The following is a 16,564-nucleotide window of genomic DNA, read 5'->3' as shown; positions in this document are numbered from 1 at the left end:
ATTCCAGAGGTCCTGAGTTCAATTCCTAGCAACCACATATTGGCTTACAGCCATCTATAAAGAGATCTGGTGCTCTCTTCTGGCCTGCAGGAATATATGCAGACAGAATACTATATACACAATACTATATACACAATAATTAAATCGTTAGCAAAAATTGTGATAGGGATCCTGAAGTATAGTTCTTCACAGTTGATGACTTCTGGTGGGGGTAGGGAAGGACTCAGTTTTCTTTAAGGGGCTGGCCACTGGGAGTTTGACAATGCAACAAAAATTGGACTTGGTGGTTTTTTTCTTTTCTTTCTTTTTTTTTGTGGAGGGAGGGTGTACAAGGATGGGAGGGTAGACCTGGGAGGACTGGGAAGTGGGTGTTTTGGGGTGCATTGTATGAAATTCCCAAGTAATTAATAGAAATATTAGGTTAGGAAAAATAATTCCAGCACAATGAATATTTGCTGTGAAGATGACTGACACAGAACATTCCTTTCACATAGAGATATTTTGTGGTAAATGTCAGTGAAGCAGGATCAAGGCCTGGATCTCTTATGAGGCCTTGGGTGGGGCCTTTCTCCCAGATTTTTCCTTTTCCTGGGATTTTCAAACAGGACTCTTCATCCTAATGATGAGCTCTGCCTTCTACCTCTGTGATCTAGAGTGTCAACTCATCCCATGTAATCCAGTCAGGTGCTCTGCAGAAACCACCTGCCAACTCACTTATCAACCCTTTGAAGATAATAGACTCAGGCCCCAGCACAACCCCACACCTGACTTTTGTGAAGACAAAAACTGCCACTCAGAGATGTGGGATTTGGTAACTTTTGCATTATTTATACTGTTCTGTTGTCTATGGTGTAACTCATACATGTGTAATCAAGAAAAATTTAAGCTATGAGACATGTGTACTAAAAACATTGGGAGGATGGTGGTTAAATATTCCTGTAAAAATGTTATTCTAAGGCATTCAAGTGTTTACCCAGCTGCCCCTTTAAAAGTGAGGTGAAAAGGGAATCTTGAAAATGGACCCAGGAAAGACTCCTGCTAATCATCTATGGCAATGATGCATGGCATCTAAATACTGCATGACGTAGAAGACTACGTGGCTCACCCAGCAGGCTTTTCTTGTTTGTTTGTTTTGTTTTTTAGTATTGCAGATAAGAGGATGTGTGTTTACTTTTGAATACAAAATGCTTTGGAATAAAACTGCTTCATAGAAGACAGACAAGGAAAGTGCAAGCTTGAGAAACTATAACTGTCGGCGATTGCATGGCGCCCTCTTGTGGCTCCACTGGTTTTGTGGCTCCACTGGATTCACACTGAGAACCCAGTAACCGCGCAGCATGTTTATGAATTCAACAATCTTGTATCTATCATTCATCGATTCCCTGTTCTGTGCCAGGTGCTAAATATACTCGGAGTAAAGAATGTCTGCAAATCCTCTCTTACTTTATTCGGGTCACACTAACGTTCGTGAATATTCATTTGTCTAAGCCGAGAATGCCTGTTGATTATGAAGTCATTAAACTGAACCTCATAAACAAATACTGTCTCTCCAATATCGCACAGCTGGATTTCCGGGAGCATGGCAAGGGTGGAGGAGGGGGAGTCGGTGAAGACTACCTGAGTGGCAGGTGATTGTCAGCAAGAACACAACCCATGAGTGGGGGCAAGACACGTCTGCAGTTTGGACTTTCCAGGTGACCCTGGGATTAAGGTATCCAGACTGGATTTAGCCATTCACTTATAATTGGTTGTACAACGCCCACCCCTAGCCCCAGTGCTTAAATTACAAAACCCAGTTACATCCCCAGATCGTTTTTTCTAATTGTACTGACACCTTTAACTGCACCCAGATTAGGGTTGGGTAGACGGCTCAGTGCTGGAGGCCTGCGATTACATTATTAAAAACAAATTAAGCCAGACATGGTGGCATATGCTTAATCTCAGCCCTCCAGGCAGAGGCAGATTGAGAGAGGTCCAGACCAGCCTGATCCACAAAGCCAGTTCCAGGGCAGGTAGGGCTTGAAACCAAAAATAGTGTCCTTTTTGTTTGTTTGTTTGTTTGAGACAGGGTTTCTCTGTATTGCTTTGGAGTTTGTCCCGGAACTCGCTCTGTAGACCAGGCTGGCCTTGAACTCACAGAGATACAACTGCCTCTGCCTCCCGAGTGCTGGGATTAAAGGCATGTGTCACCACCACCGGACAAAAGTGTCCGCTTTAAAAAAAAACAAAACATATTTTATTTTTATGTGTATGAATGTTTGGCCTGGATGTATGTCTGAACATCACGTGTGTTCGTGGTGCCCACGGAGCAAAGTACTGGTTTTAAAGGCGGTTGTGAGCTTCATTGTGAGTGCTGGGAAGTGAACGAACGTGGGTCTCTTAGTGGAGCAGCCAATTTTCTTAACAGCTGAGCCATCTCTCCAGCCTCTGGAGTCCATTCTTAACATTGAGGGAGGGGTGAGGAAACACAGAGCCACACTCTAGACTGTAATGCTGGGGGCTCAAACTTCAGTCCTCACCCTGCCAAACACAGACTACTACTGAACTCTTATCTACCTCCAGGGATAATTCGCAAACTGTGTTCACAATTATTTATGTTCATTTAATTTAATGCTCTCCCATCTGCTCATTGACTGTCAAGGTCCGAAAATCTAATCCTTTGTTCACTCCACCAAGACTTCTTTTTACTTCTATTTAGGGGTGTGTGTGTGTGTGTGTGTGTGTGTGTGTGTGTGTGTGTGTGTGTGTGTGGTGTGCGTGCCTGCGGAGACATGAGAGCCCCTGCAGTTGGAGTTACACTACAGGAGGTTGTGAGCCGCCATGTGGGTGGTTTCTCTGGAAAGAGAAGTAATACTCTGTTATATACTCTCGGGTAACCGCTGAGCCATTTCTTCAGCCTCTCTAACCCCACCTCCAATTCCCTAAAACCTCTCGAATCCAGGGTGTGGCCCGAGGACACGTTTCCAGTCCGGTTGCGTTTTGCCCGGACCTGGATTTTTCTAGCCCGGATTTTCTTTGTTGGGGCTCGAATGCTGCCACCGTGCGGTGTGCGACGTCAAGCTGCGGAGATACTTCAAGGTGAAATAATAATGATCGCAAAGACCCCGCAGAGAGATCACGGGGGACCTCCAGGGCCCCGCTGTGTAGGAACACTGAATTCAGAGAGGAGCGCTCAGTGGGAGGCTCCCAGGCCTCATACCGCTGCCAGCATCTCCCAGCCCTCGTCCTGTTGCCAGGCCCCGCCCACAGCCCTAAACCACACCCTCTTCGTTCTCAGACCACGCCTTCAACTAGGGTTTTGGGGTTTTTTTCTCCCCCATCCTCACCCTCGCGGCCTTCAGGGACGCATGCGCGGGGCGACGGGGTGAGTGCGGCCGGGCCTGGCGGGCAGGGAGGGCGCGGGCGGCGGGGGAGGGCGCGGCGGGGCCCGGCAGCTCCCTCCGTACCTTCGCCCGGGCGGGCCTCGGCGGAGCTACGCTGCTGCGTGAGGTGAGGGCCGGCCTGCCGGGGCCTGCGCGCCAAGCGAGGGCCGCGGAGCGAGCGGGGCCTGCCCGGCCGGGTGCGTATCGGCCACCGTGGCTCGGGTGAACTCCGCGGCGGGGAGGCCCACGCCGGCCTGCAGGAGGCCGCTCCCGCGGGGGATCCAGCGGGGACCCGGCGCTGCGTCCTCACGGATGGCGGGTCACAGGAGGGGCCAAATGGGATGAGCGCTCTCCGAAACCCGCTTCAATTCCTGTTACTTGTGACAGGGTCTTGTGTAGCCCAGGCTGGGCTTCGGGGCGTGAGCCACTACGCCCGGCTTCAATTAGAATGTAAAAATTCTCTTTATGTTTGAAATTATATGCGTTTATTGTGTGCATGCATGCGCACGTGTGGCACGGCGCAAGTGTAGAGGTCAGAGGACAAGTTTCAAGAAGTCTGTTCTTCCACCATGTGGGTTTCAGGAATCACTCAGGTCAGGCTTGCCGGTAAGCGCCTTCTGAGCCATCACGCCGGTCCTGAAAATACTTATTTTTATGGTGGTGAAAAATAAAGTGTTTTTAAACGTCTTAAAAACACAACGACCCTGTGGAAAAAAAAAAAATTAGTGTTGGGAGCTGGAGAGAACACCCAGTTGGAATAGGCTCATGATTGCCTGTAACTCTATCTTCAGGATATCCGACACTCTTGGACTACACAATACACACGCGCACACACACACACACACACACACACACACACACACACACACACACGAAAACAATCTATTTTTTTTAAATGCATCTTTATATTGTGTAGAGACATATTGTGCATGAAAAGCCTTTGTCTGTTTGGGAAGAAGCACTATTAGTGTTTTGCAGATGCCAAGATGCCTACTTGTGTGTCACCTGTTTATTTTGCTTTTAGGAGACCGGCTTTCTGTGTTGTCTTACTTCAGCCTCCTGAGTGCTGGGATGTCAGCTGTGAGGCACTGAGTTAGGCTGTTGATGTGGATTTTTTTTTTTTTTTTAAGTTTTTCAAGATAGGGTTTCTCTGTGTAGCGCTGGCCATCCTGGAACTCTGTAGTCCAAGCTAGCCTTGAATTTATAGAAATTCACCCGCCTTTGCTTCCCAAGTGCTGGGATTAAAAGTGTGTGCCACCACCGCCCAGCTATGGAGGATGATTTTTAAAATAATATTTCATATGTTGTGCTCCCGAGTTTTTAGCGATATACATGTAGGCTACCAGCCAGACTGCTCTTTGCCTGAGAATGAGGTTGGGACTTTTTTAAAGTGGGAATTTTTCTTTCATGTTTCCTCAAACACAGGCAGGAGTGGTGGTGTATACCTTTGATCCCTGTACTCTGGTTGACGCAGAGGCAGACCTCTGAGTTCAAATCACTTACCACCAAAGATAGATAAATTCAGAATTAACACATGACCACATCTCATCTGTTCATTCTTCTTTGAGACACTATGTACTTTTGACTGGCTTGGAACTCACTGTGTAGACCAAGAACTCAAACCTATCCACTGGTCTTTGCCTCCTGAAGGCTGGGAGTAAAGGGGTATACCACCACACTCAGCAAAGTAGAGGGTTTTTGTTTGTTTTGGGGGTGGTTCTTCCCCATCCCCAGACAAGGGTTCTCTGTAGCCCTGGCTGTCTTGGATCTCACTCTGTAGATCAGCCTCGAACTCACAGAGATCTGCCTGCCTCTGCTGGGATTAAAGGTGCACTGTTGTGGTCACTGCCACCACCACCTGACTTCTTTTCATTCTTTTTTCTTTCTTTCTTTCTTTCTTTCTTTCTTTCTTTCTTTCTTTCTTTCTTTCTTTCTTTCTTGCAGTCACTGCCACCACCACCTGACTTCTTTTCTTTCTTTCTTCCTTCCTTCCTTTTTTTTTTTTTTTTTTTTGCTTTTTAAAATAAGTGATACATTATAAACTGTGGGTATATCACCAAGATTTAACTTTTTTCTGAGTGAGTAGATTTTAGGTGGTTTATTTTATTTTTTTTATTTTTTCCCCTGTAACTAGCTCTTTAGACCAGGCTGGTCTTGAACTCACAGAGATACTCTTGCCTCTGCCTCCCTAGTGCTGGGATTAAAGGCATGTGCCACCACTGCCCGGCTAGGTGGTTTGATTTTAAATGTCCTGGTTTTCTACAGTGATGTGTATATAACTGGGGGCAGGGGTAACTTTCAGGTGATTCACAATCTTTTTGATAGAACTAGTGAACACAAGTTCATCTGATTCATATTATTTGATTAAGCTCCAAATTTCTGGAGCTGGCAAAATGGCTCAGTGTGTAAAGGCACCTGCTGCCAAGCCTGATGACCTGAGTTCAATTACCTGGAAACACCACCCCTGTGCTGTGGCACTGTGCATGTTGTGTACACTCCAAATATGTTTATGAAGGCACTTGTGCATACAAGAAGCCCATACTCGCCGGGCGTTGGTGGTTCACGCCTTTAATCCCAGCACTCTGGAGCCAGAGGCAGGCAGATCTCTGTGAGTTTGAGACCAGCCTGGTCTACAAGAGCTAGTTCCAGGACAGCCTCCAAAGCCACAGAGAAACCCTGTCTCAAAAAAAAAAAAAAAAAAGAAGCCCATACTCTTTGCTTGTGTAAAGGTTAATTAGCAGGTTTTGGTTGTGAATGGTCTTAACAAGCCTTTGGTGGTGTTCAGTCCTAAGTAGAAGTCAAACTCACTAATCTGTCTTCTCTCATTTGACAGGCCAAATCCAGTTTGCTATTTTAAATAATTTTAATACCATGTTTGGTTTTTCCTTTTCTTATGTTTTGAACAGCCTGAAATATCCTCTTGACCTATTTTCAGTGTTCTCCCTGATACTAGAATATATATTAGGATATGGGCTACAAGAAATACTCTCTCCAAAAACCAGAGAATGCTGTTTATGGTGTTGGGTGAAGCATTTTGTATATATACCTAATGTTTCTATAAGAGTGTGACTATCAGTTTTTCAGATGTCATCTCCCCTCTTCTACTTGTGGCTAAGAACTTGAAGCAAGATGCACTTGCTGGTGATGGTATGGAGCAATGAGGATTCACATACAGAGTTAGTTTCTTGATGCCAGCAGTCCAAAGACAAGTGCTCCATCTTTGGTCTTGCTATGTCATCATGGACTATATCGGAGTTGGTTTCTTCATTGCTTAAAATGAGGTGAGTTTAATAGGGAGCATTTTGTATTCCTCTGTTCCTTGTGGGATTGTTGGGAAAATGATGTGAGAAGAATGTGAACTATCACCTTATCATTGTGTGATCATGTGAATGCAGTGCTGTGACAGACCCAGAAGTAATGTGTGCCCTCAGGAAGATTTCCATAGGAAGCAAGATTCGTCCTGTAACCCCATCTGTAATCCCAAGAATCAGAAGGCTAGGACAGGACTACCATTTGGTTTCTGGGCTAGACTAATAGGCCATGTCTTAAGAAACTGAAAGGGAAAAAATGGGGGAGAGAAAAGCAGTAATTAGGGTGTTCCCTGCTGTCTTTTCATCAGTGGACAGATGGTAAGCCTAGATGGGAGAAGGAGCTTTAATTTTTGGTTTTTCAGACAGTGTTTCTCTGTGTAACAGCCCTGGCTGTCCTAGAACTTGTAGACATGACTGACATTGAACTCAGAGAAATCCAAGAAATCCACTTGCCTCTGCTTCCCAAGTGCTGGAATTAAATGTGTACACTACCACAACCAGCCATTTATGATTTTTCTAATAACTGAATAAATCAATGCAGACTTATACTGTAATTTTGGCATCAAGATACAGCTATGGCTATAAACAAAGGTAAATTTGTCTCAAAGAAATATGAAAATTTTACATATAATTGGATGTTTATCAGTATATATAATTTTTTAGAGTTTAGAAAGCATAAAGAATGTGTCTGAGTTCATTCTTTCTGGTGCTAATTTAAGATGTGAAAGCATTTTACCCGTGAGCTGCATATGGCTCATTTAGTGGTGCTATTGCTTATATGACTGCTGGTCTCTTTTGCTTGTAGGCATTTTTTGCCATCTCTGGAAATTTGCCTGTAATTCATTTTCCTCACTGCAGTATTGACAGTTATACCAAGTAAGTGGAATACAGCCAAACTAATTAGTAAATTTTCTAGTGGTTCATGGGAGTTTAGTTGTGTAGTGATTGCCACACTTCTATTCTCACTAGAATGTTTAGTGTGGCCTCATAATCATCAAGATTTTTCTTTCTTGAGAATTACTTATTCCAAGATTCTGTACAATACATTTTTTTTTTTCTGGAAGCCATTATGTTAATAGAACCAGAACTATATTTTTTAAGAAAAAATATCTATGTTTAGCTTAAAATCTGTAGAAACTTTGTATGCCCAAAGGCATAATGGTGTGTGTGTGTGTGTGTGTGTGTGTGTGTGTGTGTGTGTGTACACGAGTGTGTGCATGTGAGCACAGGCATGCCTAGAACTCTTTATGTAGACCAGGTTAGCCTCAAAATCTCCAGTGTCAGCTTCCCGAGTGCTGGGACTTAAAGATGTGTGTTGATGAGGCAGGGTCTCATAGTCGAGGCTTATCTGGTAGGCTTTCTATGTTTTCAATATAGGCATTGTGCAGTGTTGGTCTTGTGACACCTATTTTCATGTTCCACACTGATTTCTTTATAAAATATTTTATATGGATGGATGTCTTGCACCACATGCATACTTGTTGCCCATGGAGGCCACAGAAGGGAGTCAGATCCCCTGGGACTCCAATTACAGGCAGTTGTGAGTCACCACATGGGTGCCGGGAATTGAAAACAGGTCCTCTGGAAGAGTAGCCAGTCTCCTTAGAAAACTGCTTAGCCGTTTCTCCACTTCCCAGATTTCTTATTGCCATTAAATTCTTAGGCTCAAAAGAATTTATACAATAATATCAGTTATTGTGCCATGTCTGTTAAATGTTTTTCATTTTTTAGATTGAAAAGATATGAATGAATATCCTAAAAAAAGAAAAAGGAAGACTTTACACCCTTCTCGTTATTCAGGTTAGTATATAATTCAAATTAGTAATAGATTAATTTCCATTGTACTTGTTATTCCCATCTATTTTTACGTAAACAATAAGACACTATCTAGACCATTTTCTGGTATGAGAACACTGATGAAGTCCTCTGCATATACTTTGTCTGCTAGATGATGTGCCGCAGGGATGCTTTATGACATTACATTTATTCGGCTCAGCCCTGTGGGCTATAAATACTTGAAATTTCATTTCCAAGCTAACTTCTAATGTAGCATGATTGGACTTTTTCAGTCAGAGTCACAAACTGTGCTTAAGGTGCAGCAACAACTTCAGGAGAAAGTATTTTGCATTGAGGAAAAATGCTATCTAATTTAGTAGGTTTACACCTATAAAGGACAAAGTAGTAGAGAAAAATCCCCTTTTGTAATAGAAGCTTTACCTTTGTAAACATCTTACAGGAAGGACTGGTGCTATAAATATTTTGTTAATTTGAAATAGACCTTTATAACTTTAATGTTTATCGTCATTTAAAGATACATAACAATTTAGAAATATATGAGATTTTGCATAGTTGAATTTTAGTTGTATATAGAGTTAGCTTACATTTTTAAATATAAAGTTAAATTTAAATCACATGTACAGAGACAAGCAGATATATCAAACAGGACTGGATAAGAGTAAAAGGGAGAACCAGAGTGTGTAATCTCTGATCCACATGTTGTAGCAAACAGACAGGAGATTTAAAGAGACAGAGTAGCCGGGCGTTGGTGTCGCACACCTTTAATCCCAGCACTCGGGAGGCAGAGGCAGGCCCTGGAAAGACACAGTATCCATCAACAAGCCGCGTACAACAGGGCCAGTGAAAGAAGAAATCAGAGACCAAAATATTTCTAGTTTTTATTTTATGTATGAGTACTCTGAATGCACACCAGAAGAGGGCACCAGATCTCATAACGGATGGTTGTGAGCCACCATATGGTTGCTGGGAATTGAACTCAGGACCTCTGGAAGAGCAGCCAGTGCTCTTAACACCTACTCCATCTCTTCAGACCCCAGAGACAAAAATAAAAGGCAAAAAGTAAATGAATTGAATTGTCAGTCAGTAGGAGTGGGCATGCCTACAGCTAGGCCACATGGCCAAGATTGCAGCTGCCATAAGCACCATCCCAACTGCTGGCAGAACTGGCTTTTTTCTACACAAGTCAGAAAGATGTGTGACCACCATAGTTCTGAGGAACAGATGCACCAGTCTATGAGCATTGCTAGGGTACAAAACCCGAGAGATTCCTCATAGGTCTGAGAAACGAACGCCCAAAACCCGAAAACCTCATTTGTGGGGGGCAAAATATGAAAACTAAAAAACTCTCAGAGCGGGCTGTAGAGATGGCTCAGAGGTTAAGAGTACTCACTGGCTGTTCTTTCAAAGGTCCTGAGTTCAATTCCAAGCAACCACATGGTGGCTCACAACCATCTATTATGGGATCTGGCGCCCTCTTCTGGCATGATGAGACACATGCAGACAGAATACTGTATACACACTAAATAAATAAATTTAAAAAAAAAAAAAAACAACTCTCAGAGCATCACGAGCAGACACTGACCCAGGCCAGCTCACTGGGAGCAGTTGGCATCCTCACAAAGAAACAGGACATTCCCAGGTGGAAGGAAGTTTCTGCCCTGAGGCAGGTTTAGCCATGATGGGAAGCAGTGGGACCCCCACAGTGGCAGGCATCCGCCCGAGGCCGCATTGCCAACCATAGATCACTAGCAGAATGTAGGGTGCTGATAAGCGGGCACATGGTTTGATATGGGGGCCCAGCTTCCATGAGAGAGGCAGAGAATATCCAAAGCCTATAATCTCCAGCATCCCAGAGACTAAGGGAGGATCAGATGCAAAGGGCACCCACTGATTTTGTAGTTCATCAAGCACAAACCGGGGGCCAGGGCTCCCGGAGCCACATTACGTGGTCACCCAATATTGGGATTTTCGACCAGTCCAGAAAACTCAAGAGACCACAGTCTTGATTCGAGTAGAGTCCTAACTCTAGGGAGTAAGGAGCGGGCTTACCAGACATGGCAGTGGTGGATGATAGAATCCAGAGATCCTTAGTTGGAGAAGTGGTTGAGTTGAAGTTTACAGGGTCCCAGCATATCTCAGACTACCACAGGCAGGAGGAAATGTCAGGAAAACCTGCCAAGTCTTTTGGCATCAATGTTGCTCTTTTGTTTAGGTTTAAAAATTAGAAAGGGGAGAGATGGAACCGGCACGATGGAACATGAACCATAGAGAATACATTAACCAGTTTATTACAGGGCGGGAGAGGGAGAGCATAGAGAGAGGGACAGAGAGAAGGTAAGAGGAAAAAAGAGCATGAGAGTAAGAGGAAAAGGAAGGTAAGAGAGCGTAAGAGTAAGAGCACATAAATGGGCTGGGGGGGGGAGGGAGGAGTTTAAAGGAGTCCTTTACACCTGCGTGCCGACTTAGTGCCCATGGAACCCTAGGCTGACCAGAGTACTGACTGAGTGAATTCTGCCAGGTAATCAGGGCAGGCCAGCATAATGCCTGAACCTTTCAGTAGTACACACCTTTAATCTTAGCACTTCCAGGCAGATCTCTGAGTTCAAGGCCAGCATGTTCTACAGAGCAGAGTTCCAGAACAGCCAAGGTTATACAGAGAAATCCTGTCTTTAAAAAGAAAAAGGAAAGCAGAGGCAGGCGGATCTCTGTGAGTTTGAGGCCAGCCTGGTTACAGAGCAAGTTCCCGGACAACCTCCAAAGAAATACAGAGAAACCCTGTCTCGAAAAACGAAAAAGAAAAGAAAGAAAAAGATCTTTGTGTGCATCTCTGTCATATATAGTTGAGACTGTTTCAGGCATACCCATTGACTTGCTCCCAGCACATGTGCCCTCTGAGGAAAGTCAGCTTGGTCTATTGTATATTGGTGCTTCCCAGGCAGTGTTTGGAATGGCTGGTATTCAGAAGCCCTCTCTGCTCCTGAGACTATTTTTCTTATGTATTATGCTTTCTTGGCACTATGTGGCTTGCCTTCTTAGAAGTTAATGGTAGTTACTTCACTGTTTTAATCATTAATAGAGCATTTATTACATATGTATATTTTGTGAGAGTTGCACTATAAGGCAAATGTTTCCTTGTATGTTTTTAAAGGTATATTTATTTTTATGTGTATGAGTGTTTTGCCTACATGTATGTGAACCACAAGCCTAGTGCCCGTGGAGGCCAGAAGATATCAGATCCCTGGAATTGAGTTACAGTTGTGAGCCAACATGTGTAAACTGAAACTAGCTCCTCTGCAACAGAGTGTCTGGGCCATCTCTCCAGCCCCTGTTTCTAAGGTTTTAATCTTATTTAAATTAATTTTAGAATTAAAGTCTTGCTGATCCACCTTAGCCTCTGCAGTGCTGACACCATAGGTGTGCAGCAGCCACTGGCTCCTTAAGAGTTATTACAGTTTAATCTGTGGCTCTTTTAAAGCCAATGCCAGTGTCTGATCTAAAGTGTGAAACTGAAGACATGCTACATTTTTTCCTACTGAAATTCATTAAAATAAATGTCAGTGTAGAGGGTTTGCCTGGTATGTGCAAGGCACTGGGTTCAATCGTTAACTTGGTGGGGGGATAGATAAAAAATGACAACAAGCTTGTGCATCTGTATTATGCTGGGAATTGTCTTCATTTTGTTTCATATTCAGATTCTTCTGGAATAAGCAGAATCACAGATGGGATCAGTGGGATCTTTTCTGACCATTGTTACAGTGTCTGCTCTATGAGACAGCCAGATTTAAAATATTTTGACAACAAAGGTAAGGCCCCTTTTTTCCAGAATGCTTTTACAGGACCTAAAGATGCCTCTGTGGTAGTGTGTGCCTACTATGTGTAAGAACTAACTCCTCTGTAGTACTACAAAAAAACAAAGCTGCCTTTACATTGTTTTCCTTAGGAATTATCTGAAAAGGTAGCAAACTCCCTCAGCATATCCCCCCCCCAAAAAAAAACAAAACAAACAAACAAAAAAAAAAACACAGGGTTTCTCTGTAGCCCTGGCTGTCCTGGAACTTGCTTTTGTAAACCAGGTTGGCCTCAAACTCACAGATATCCTCCTGCCTCTACCTCCCAAGTGCTGGGATTAAAGGCGTGTGCCATCACCACCTGGCATGAATTCCTATCAATATTCCTTCCTTAAGGAGATGGAACCCAACTTTCTAATTCTTCGTTTGGACTTCACAGTGACTTTCAGAGAGTAGGGTATGGAAGGGACAAGAACAGATTCACAGTACAGAAACCAAAATGCCACATTAGCTAAGTCAGGAGGGTTAGTTAGCTCAGTAGTTAGTGTGTGTTGTGGAAGTGATGGCAGTAGGGTCTACCATTCAGGATCTCATAATTCCAATCCAATCATGAAAAAAAGAAATAGATAAATTGTATTAGTGGAGCATTCTACAAAGTGGCTGACCAATAGTCCTTAAGACAATAAATGTATTGTGGGATCCAAAAGGACATTGGGTAAAACAAAGTAAGGGCTTTAGTTAGTAATAATGTATCAGTGTCAGTGGTCATATGTCATCACTAATTGCAACAAATCCCCCATACTAGTGTTAAGAATTAATAGTGGGAAATGTTGTGATATATTAGGAGTACTTTATACTATTTTCATGATTTTCCCAAGTCTAAAACTGTTCTTTTAAAAGTCTATTAAAACATACACGTTAGCTGGGCGTTGGTGGTGCACGCCTTTAATCCCAGCCCTCGGGAGGCAGATGCAGGCGGATCTCTGTGAGTTCGACACCAGCCTGGTCTACAAGAGCTAGTTCCAGGACAGCCTCCAAAACCCTGTCTGTGTGTGTGTGGGGGGGGGGGACGACGACGACATACACATGTTTCAGTCCAGTTTTCTCTCTTGACCCTTATATTAGTTTCAACTTGGAGGGAACGAGGCTGGACTAAAGGAATAATTCGGTATCATTCCTTAGGAAGCTCAGAGTGTATTCTAGTGGGGCATATAAACAAACGCGGTGGATTATTCTGGAGTATTCAGGGGTCTGTAATAGGTAATATGTCCTTTCATGGCTAAATCTAAGGTATTGAAGTTAAAAGTATTTTGTGGGCTGGAAAGATGGCTCAGAGGTTAAGAGCACCAACTACTCTTCCATGGGTTCTGAGTTCAATTCCCAGCAACCATATGGTGGCTCATAACCATCTATAATGAGATCTGGTGTCCTTTTCTGCCCTTCAGGCATACATGCAGGCAGAGCCCTGTATGTATAATAAATAAATAAATCTTTTTTTTTTTTTAAAGTATTTTGGCCGGGCATTGGTGGTGCACACCTTTAATCCCAGCACTTGGAGGTAGAGGCAGGCAGATCTCTGTGAGTTCAAGGCCAGCCTGGTCTACAAGAGCTAGTTCCAGGACAGCTTCCAAAGCCACAGAGAAACCCTGTCTTGACCCCCCCCTCCAAAAAAAAGTATTTTGTGATGCTTAATGCTTTGATTATAAAATGCTTTTCCACATTCTTTTTACAGATGATGATTCTGATCCTGAGACATCAAATGACTTGCCCAAGTTTACAGATGGAACCAAAGGCAGAAATAGGAATCAGAACTACCTGGTCCCCAGCCCTGTGCTTAGAATTCTAGACCACACTGTCTTTTCCACAGGTTAGGGGAACTCATTAACTAATAGCATGTAGCATATTTTGTACAGATCAATGCATACCTCACTGACTCAGGTCTGACAAATGGGGAACCTGCATAAGACTGAACTAGACTCCCTATAGGTGACAGTGGTGTGACTGGGACAATATATGAGGCCACTGGCAGTGGGTCCAAGATCTTAACACTAATGCACAAACTGACTTAGTGGAGCCCATTCTATATGGGCTTTGCCCAGCCTAGACACAGTGGTGTGGGGGTGGAGAGGTGCCTTGGTTCAGCCTCAATGAGATTATGGGACAGACTTAGTAGACTTCCTAGGGGAGGTCTCAACCTCTTCGAGGATCAGATTTGGGGGGGGGGAGAGAAGGGAGGGGGAAACTGGGATTGGAATGTAAAAATTAATTTTTAAAAAGCAGTGGCAGTGCATACAATAACTACTTTTCACACAATTGTTTCTAATGGGGCTGATGTAGTTACAGTTGATTTTTCTAATGGGGCTTACTTATTAGTAAGTACTACAACAATGGGCTTACTTTGTTTCAGAAAAGTCTGCTGATGTTGAAATCTGTGATGAAGAATGTGACTCCCCTGAGTCAGTGCATCTGCAAACTCAAGAAGAGAGCCCTATAGAGGTTCACACCTCAGAGGACGTCCCCATTGCTGTAGAAGTTCATGCGATTTCTGAAGACTATGATATAGAGACAGAGAACAATTCCTCCGAGAGCCTCCAAGACCAGACTGATGAAGAACCACCAGCTAAACTCTGTAAAATACTTGACAAGAGCCAAGCTTTGAATGTGACTGCCCAACAGAAGTGGCCTTTACTGAGAGCCAATAGCAGTGGCCTCTACAAGTGTGAACTTTGTGAATTCAACAGTAAGTATTTTTCTGACCTAAAGCAGCATATGATCCTGAAGCACAAGCGCACTGACTCAAATGTGTGTCGAGTGTGTAAGGAAAGCTTTTCCACCAATATGCTTCTCATTGAGCATGCCAAACTTCATGAAGAAGATCCCTACATCTGTAAGTACTGTGACTATAAGACAGTGATCTTCGAGAACCTCAGTCAGCACATTGCAGATACCCACTTCAGCGACCACCTTTACTGGTGCGAGCAGTGTGATGTGCAGTTCTCCTCAAGTAGTGAGCTCTACCTGCACTTCCAGGAGCACAGCCGTGATGAGCAATACCTGTGCCAGTTCTGTGAGCATGAGACAGGTGACCCTGAGGACCTGCATAGCCACGTGGTCAATGAGCATGCTCGAAGACTGATAGAGCTAAGTGACAAGTGCAGCAGTGGTGGGCACGGACAGTGCAGCCTTTTAAGCAAGATCACCTTTGACAAATGTAAAAACTTTTTTGTGTGTCAAGTATGTGGATTTCGAAGCAGACTTCACACCAACGTGAACAGACATGTTGCTATTGAGCATACTAAAATATTCCCTCATGTCTGTGATGACTGTGGGAAGGGTTTTTCCAGCATGTTAGAATATTGCAAGCATCTAAATTCACATTTATCTGAAGGGATTTATTTATGTCAATATTGTGAATATTCAACAGGACAAATTGAAGATCTTAAAATTCATCTTGATTTCAAACATTCAGCTGACTTGCCTCATAAATGTAGTGACTGCCTGATGAGGTTTGGGAATGAAAGGGAATTAATCAGTCACCTTCCAGTCCATGAGACTACCACCTGACTGTTATCCTTATATAATGTTTATGTAAAATAATAAATTCTTTTTTAATGTTAAAATGGGTGATCTGAAACACAATTTGTATAATTAGCCTTTGACAAGTTTTCTGACTGTTAAGTTTTCTGGCATTACTGCATTTTTCAGTATATAATTATAGTTAATGGTGGTGTTTTCAATTGCATGACAGTCTATATTGTTACTTTTGGTAGCTGTTACCTACTTTCTTGCCTATGCTCCAAGCTCATGAATGGAAACAGAAGTACTGAAGAAACTGACCACAGTTTTCTTTCTTTAACCATAGGAGCTACTGTCTTGTCTTTTTAAAACTGAAGACAACTTTCTATAAGTCAAACTATTGCACTACCAGAGGTAGGGCACAGAGTACATATGTGTGGTGGTAGTGGTTTTCAGATTTTATGTGGAGTGTTTTGCCTGTATGTAAGCACACCAGGTGTGTGCAGTGCCATGGAGGCCATAGGAGAGGGCTTCAGATCCCCTGGAGCTGGAGTTAGTAACAGCTCTAACTGGGTTGAGACAAGGTTTCACTCTGTAGCCCAAGCTTCTTATATGCTGGGAAGGCAGGCATAAAGCTCCACACCAATCAGTGCTTTTAAAGCCTCTGCTTAAGTTGAAGGATATAAGGGGGATGGGATGGCTGGGAAGGTTTGAGACAGTAAGCATGCAACCACCTCACACTCCTTCATAACCAATTGGCACTTTATCTTCATCTAAATACCTATTACTG

At 43.4% G+C, this 16,564-nt stretch overlaps 1 protein-coding gene across 7 annotated transcripts; it reads left to right on the top strand.

Annotated features, from left to right (window-relative positions):
* The first annotated feature begins 3,236 nt into the window (after window positions 1–3,236).
* Window positions 3,237–15,882, top strand: Znf639 (zinc finger protein 639). 7 transcript variants are annotated; one of them, XM_027392014.2, is made up of 7 exons: window positions 3,237–3,364; window positions 6,439–6,643; window positions 7,479–7,549; window positions 8,405–8,473; window positions 12,163–12,273; window positions 13,991–14,125; window positions 14,666–15,882. In XM_027392014.2, the coding sequence occupies exons 4-7, from the start codon at window positions 8,416–8,418 to the stop codon at window positions 15,820–15,822; spliced, it is 1,461 nt and encodes a 486-aa protein (XP_027247815.1). In that variant the 5' UTR covers window positions 3,237–3,364; window positions 6,439–6,643; window positions 7,479–7,549; window positions 8,405–8,415; the 3' UTR covers window positions 15,823–15,882. The 7 variants fall into 7 exon arrangements, with proteins under 7 accessions (XP_027247815.1, XP_027247821.1, XP_027247817.1 ...); XM_027392016.2 differs by lacking the exon at window positions 3,237–3,364 and adding an exon at window positions 3,376–3,489; XM_027392018.2 differs by lacking the exon at window positions 3,237–3,364 and adding an exon at window positions 3,436–3,559.
* Window positions 15,883–16,564: the final 682 nt, after the last annotated feature.

Source organism: Cricetulus griseus (assembly GCF_003668045.3).
Source record: "Cricetulus griseus strain 17A/GY chromosome 1 unlocalized genomic scaffold, alternate assembly CriGri-PICRH-1.0 chr1_0, whole genome shotgun sequence".
Classification (NCBI taxonomy): Eukaryota; Metazoa; Chordata; class Mammalia; order Rodentia; family Cricetidae; genus Cricetulus; species Cricetulus griseus.
This window is presented reverse-complemented; position numbering and strand designations above follow the sequence as displayed.

Excerpts from the sequence above, each read along its gene's own strand:
- Znf639 (XM_027392020.2), top strand. The coding sequence starts at position 8,416 with ATGAATGAATATCCTAAAAAAAGAAAAAGGAAGACTTTACACCCTTCT. Across the intron at positions 8,474-12,162 it reads ACACCCTTCTCGTTATTCAG|ATTCTTCTGGAATAAGCAGA; the intron begins GTTAGTATATAA and ends TTTCATATTCAG. Across the intron at positions 12,274-13,990 it reads AAAATATTTTGACAACAAAG|ATGATGATTCTGATCCTGAG; the intron begins GTAAGGCCCCTT and ends TTCTTTTTACAG.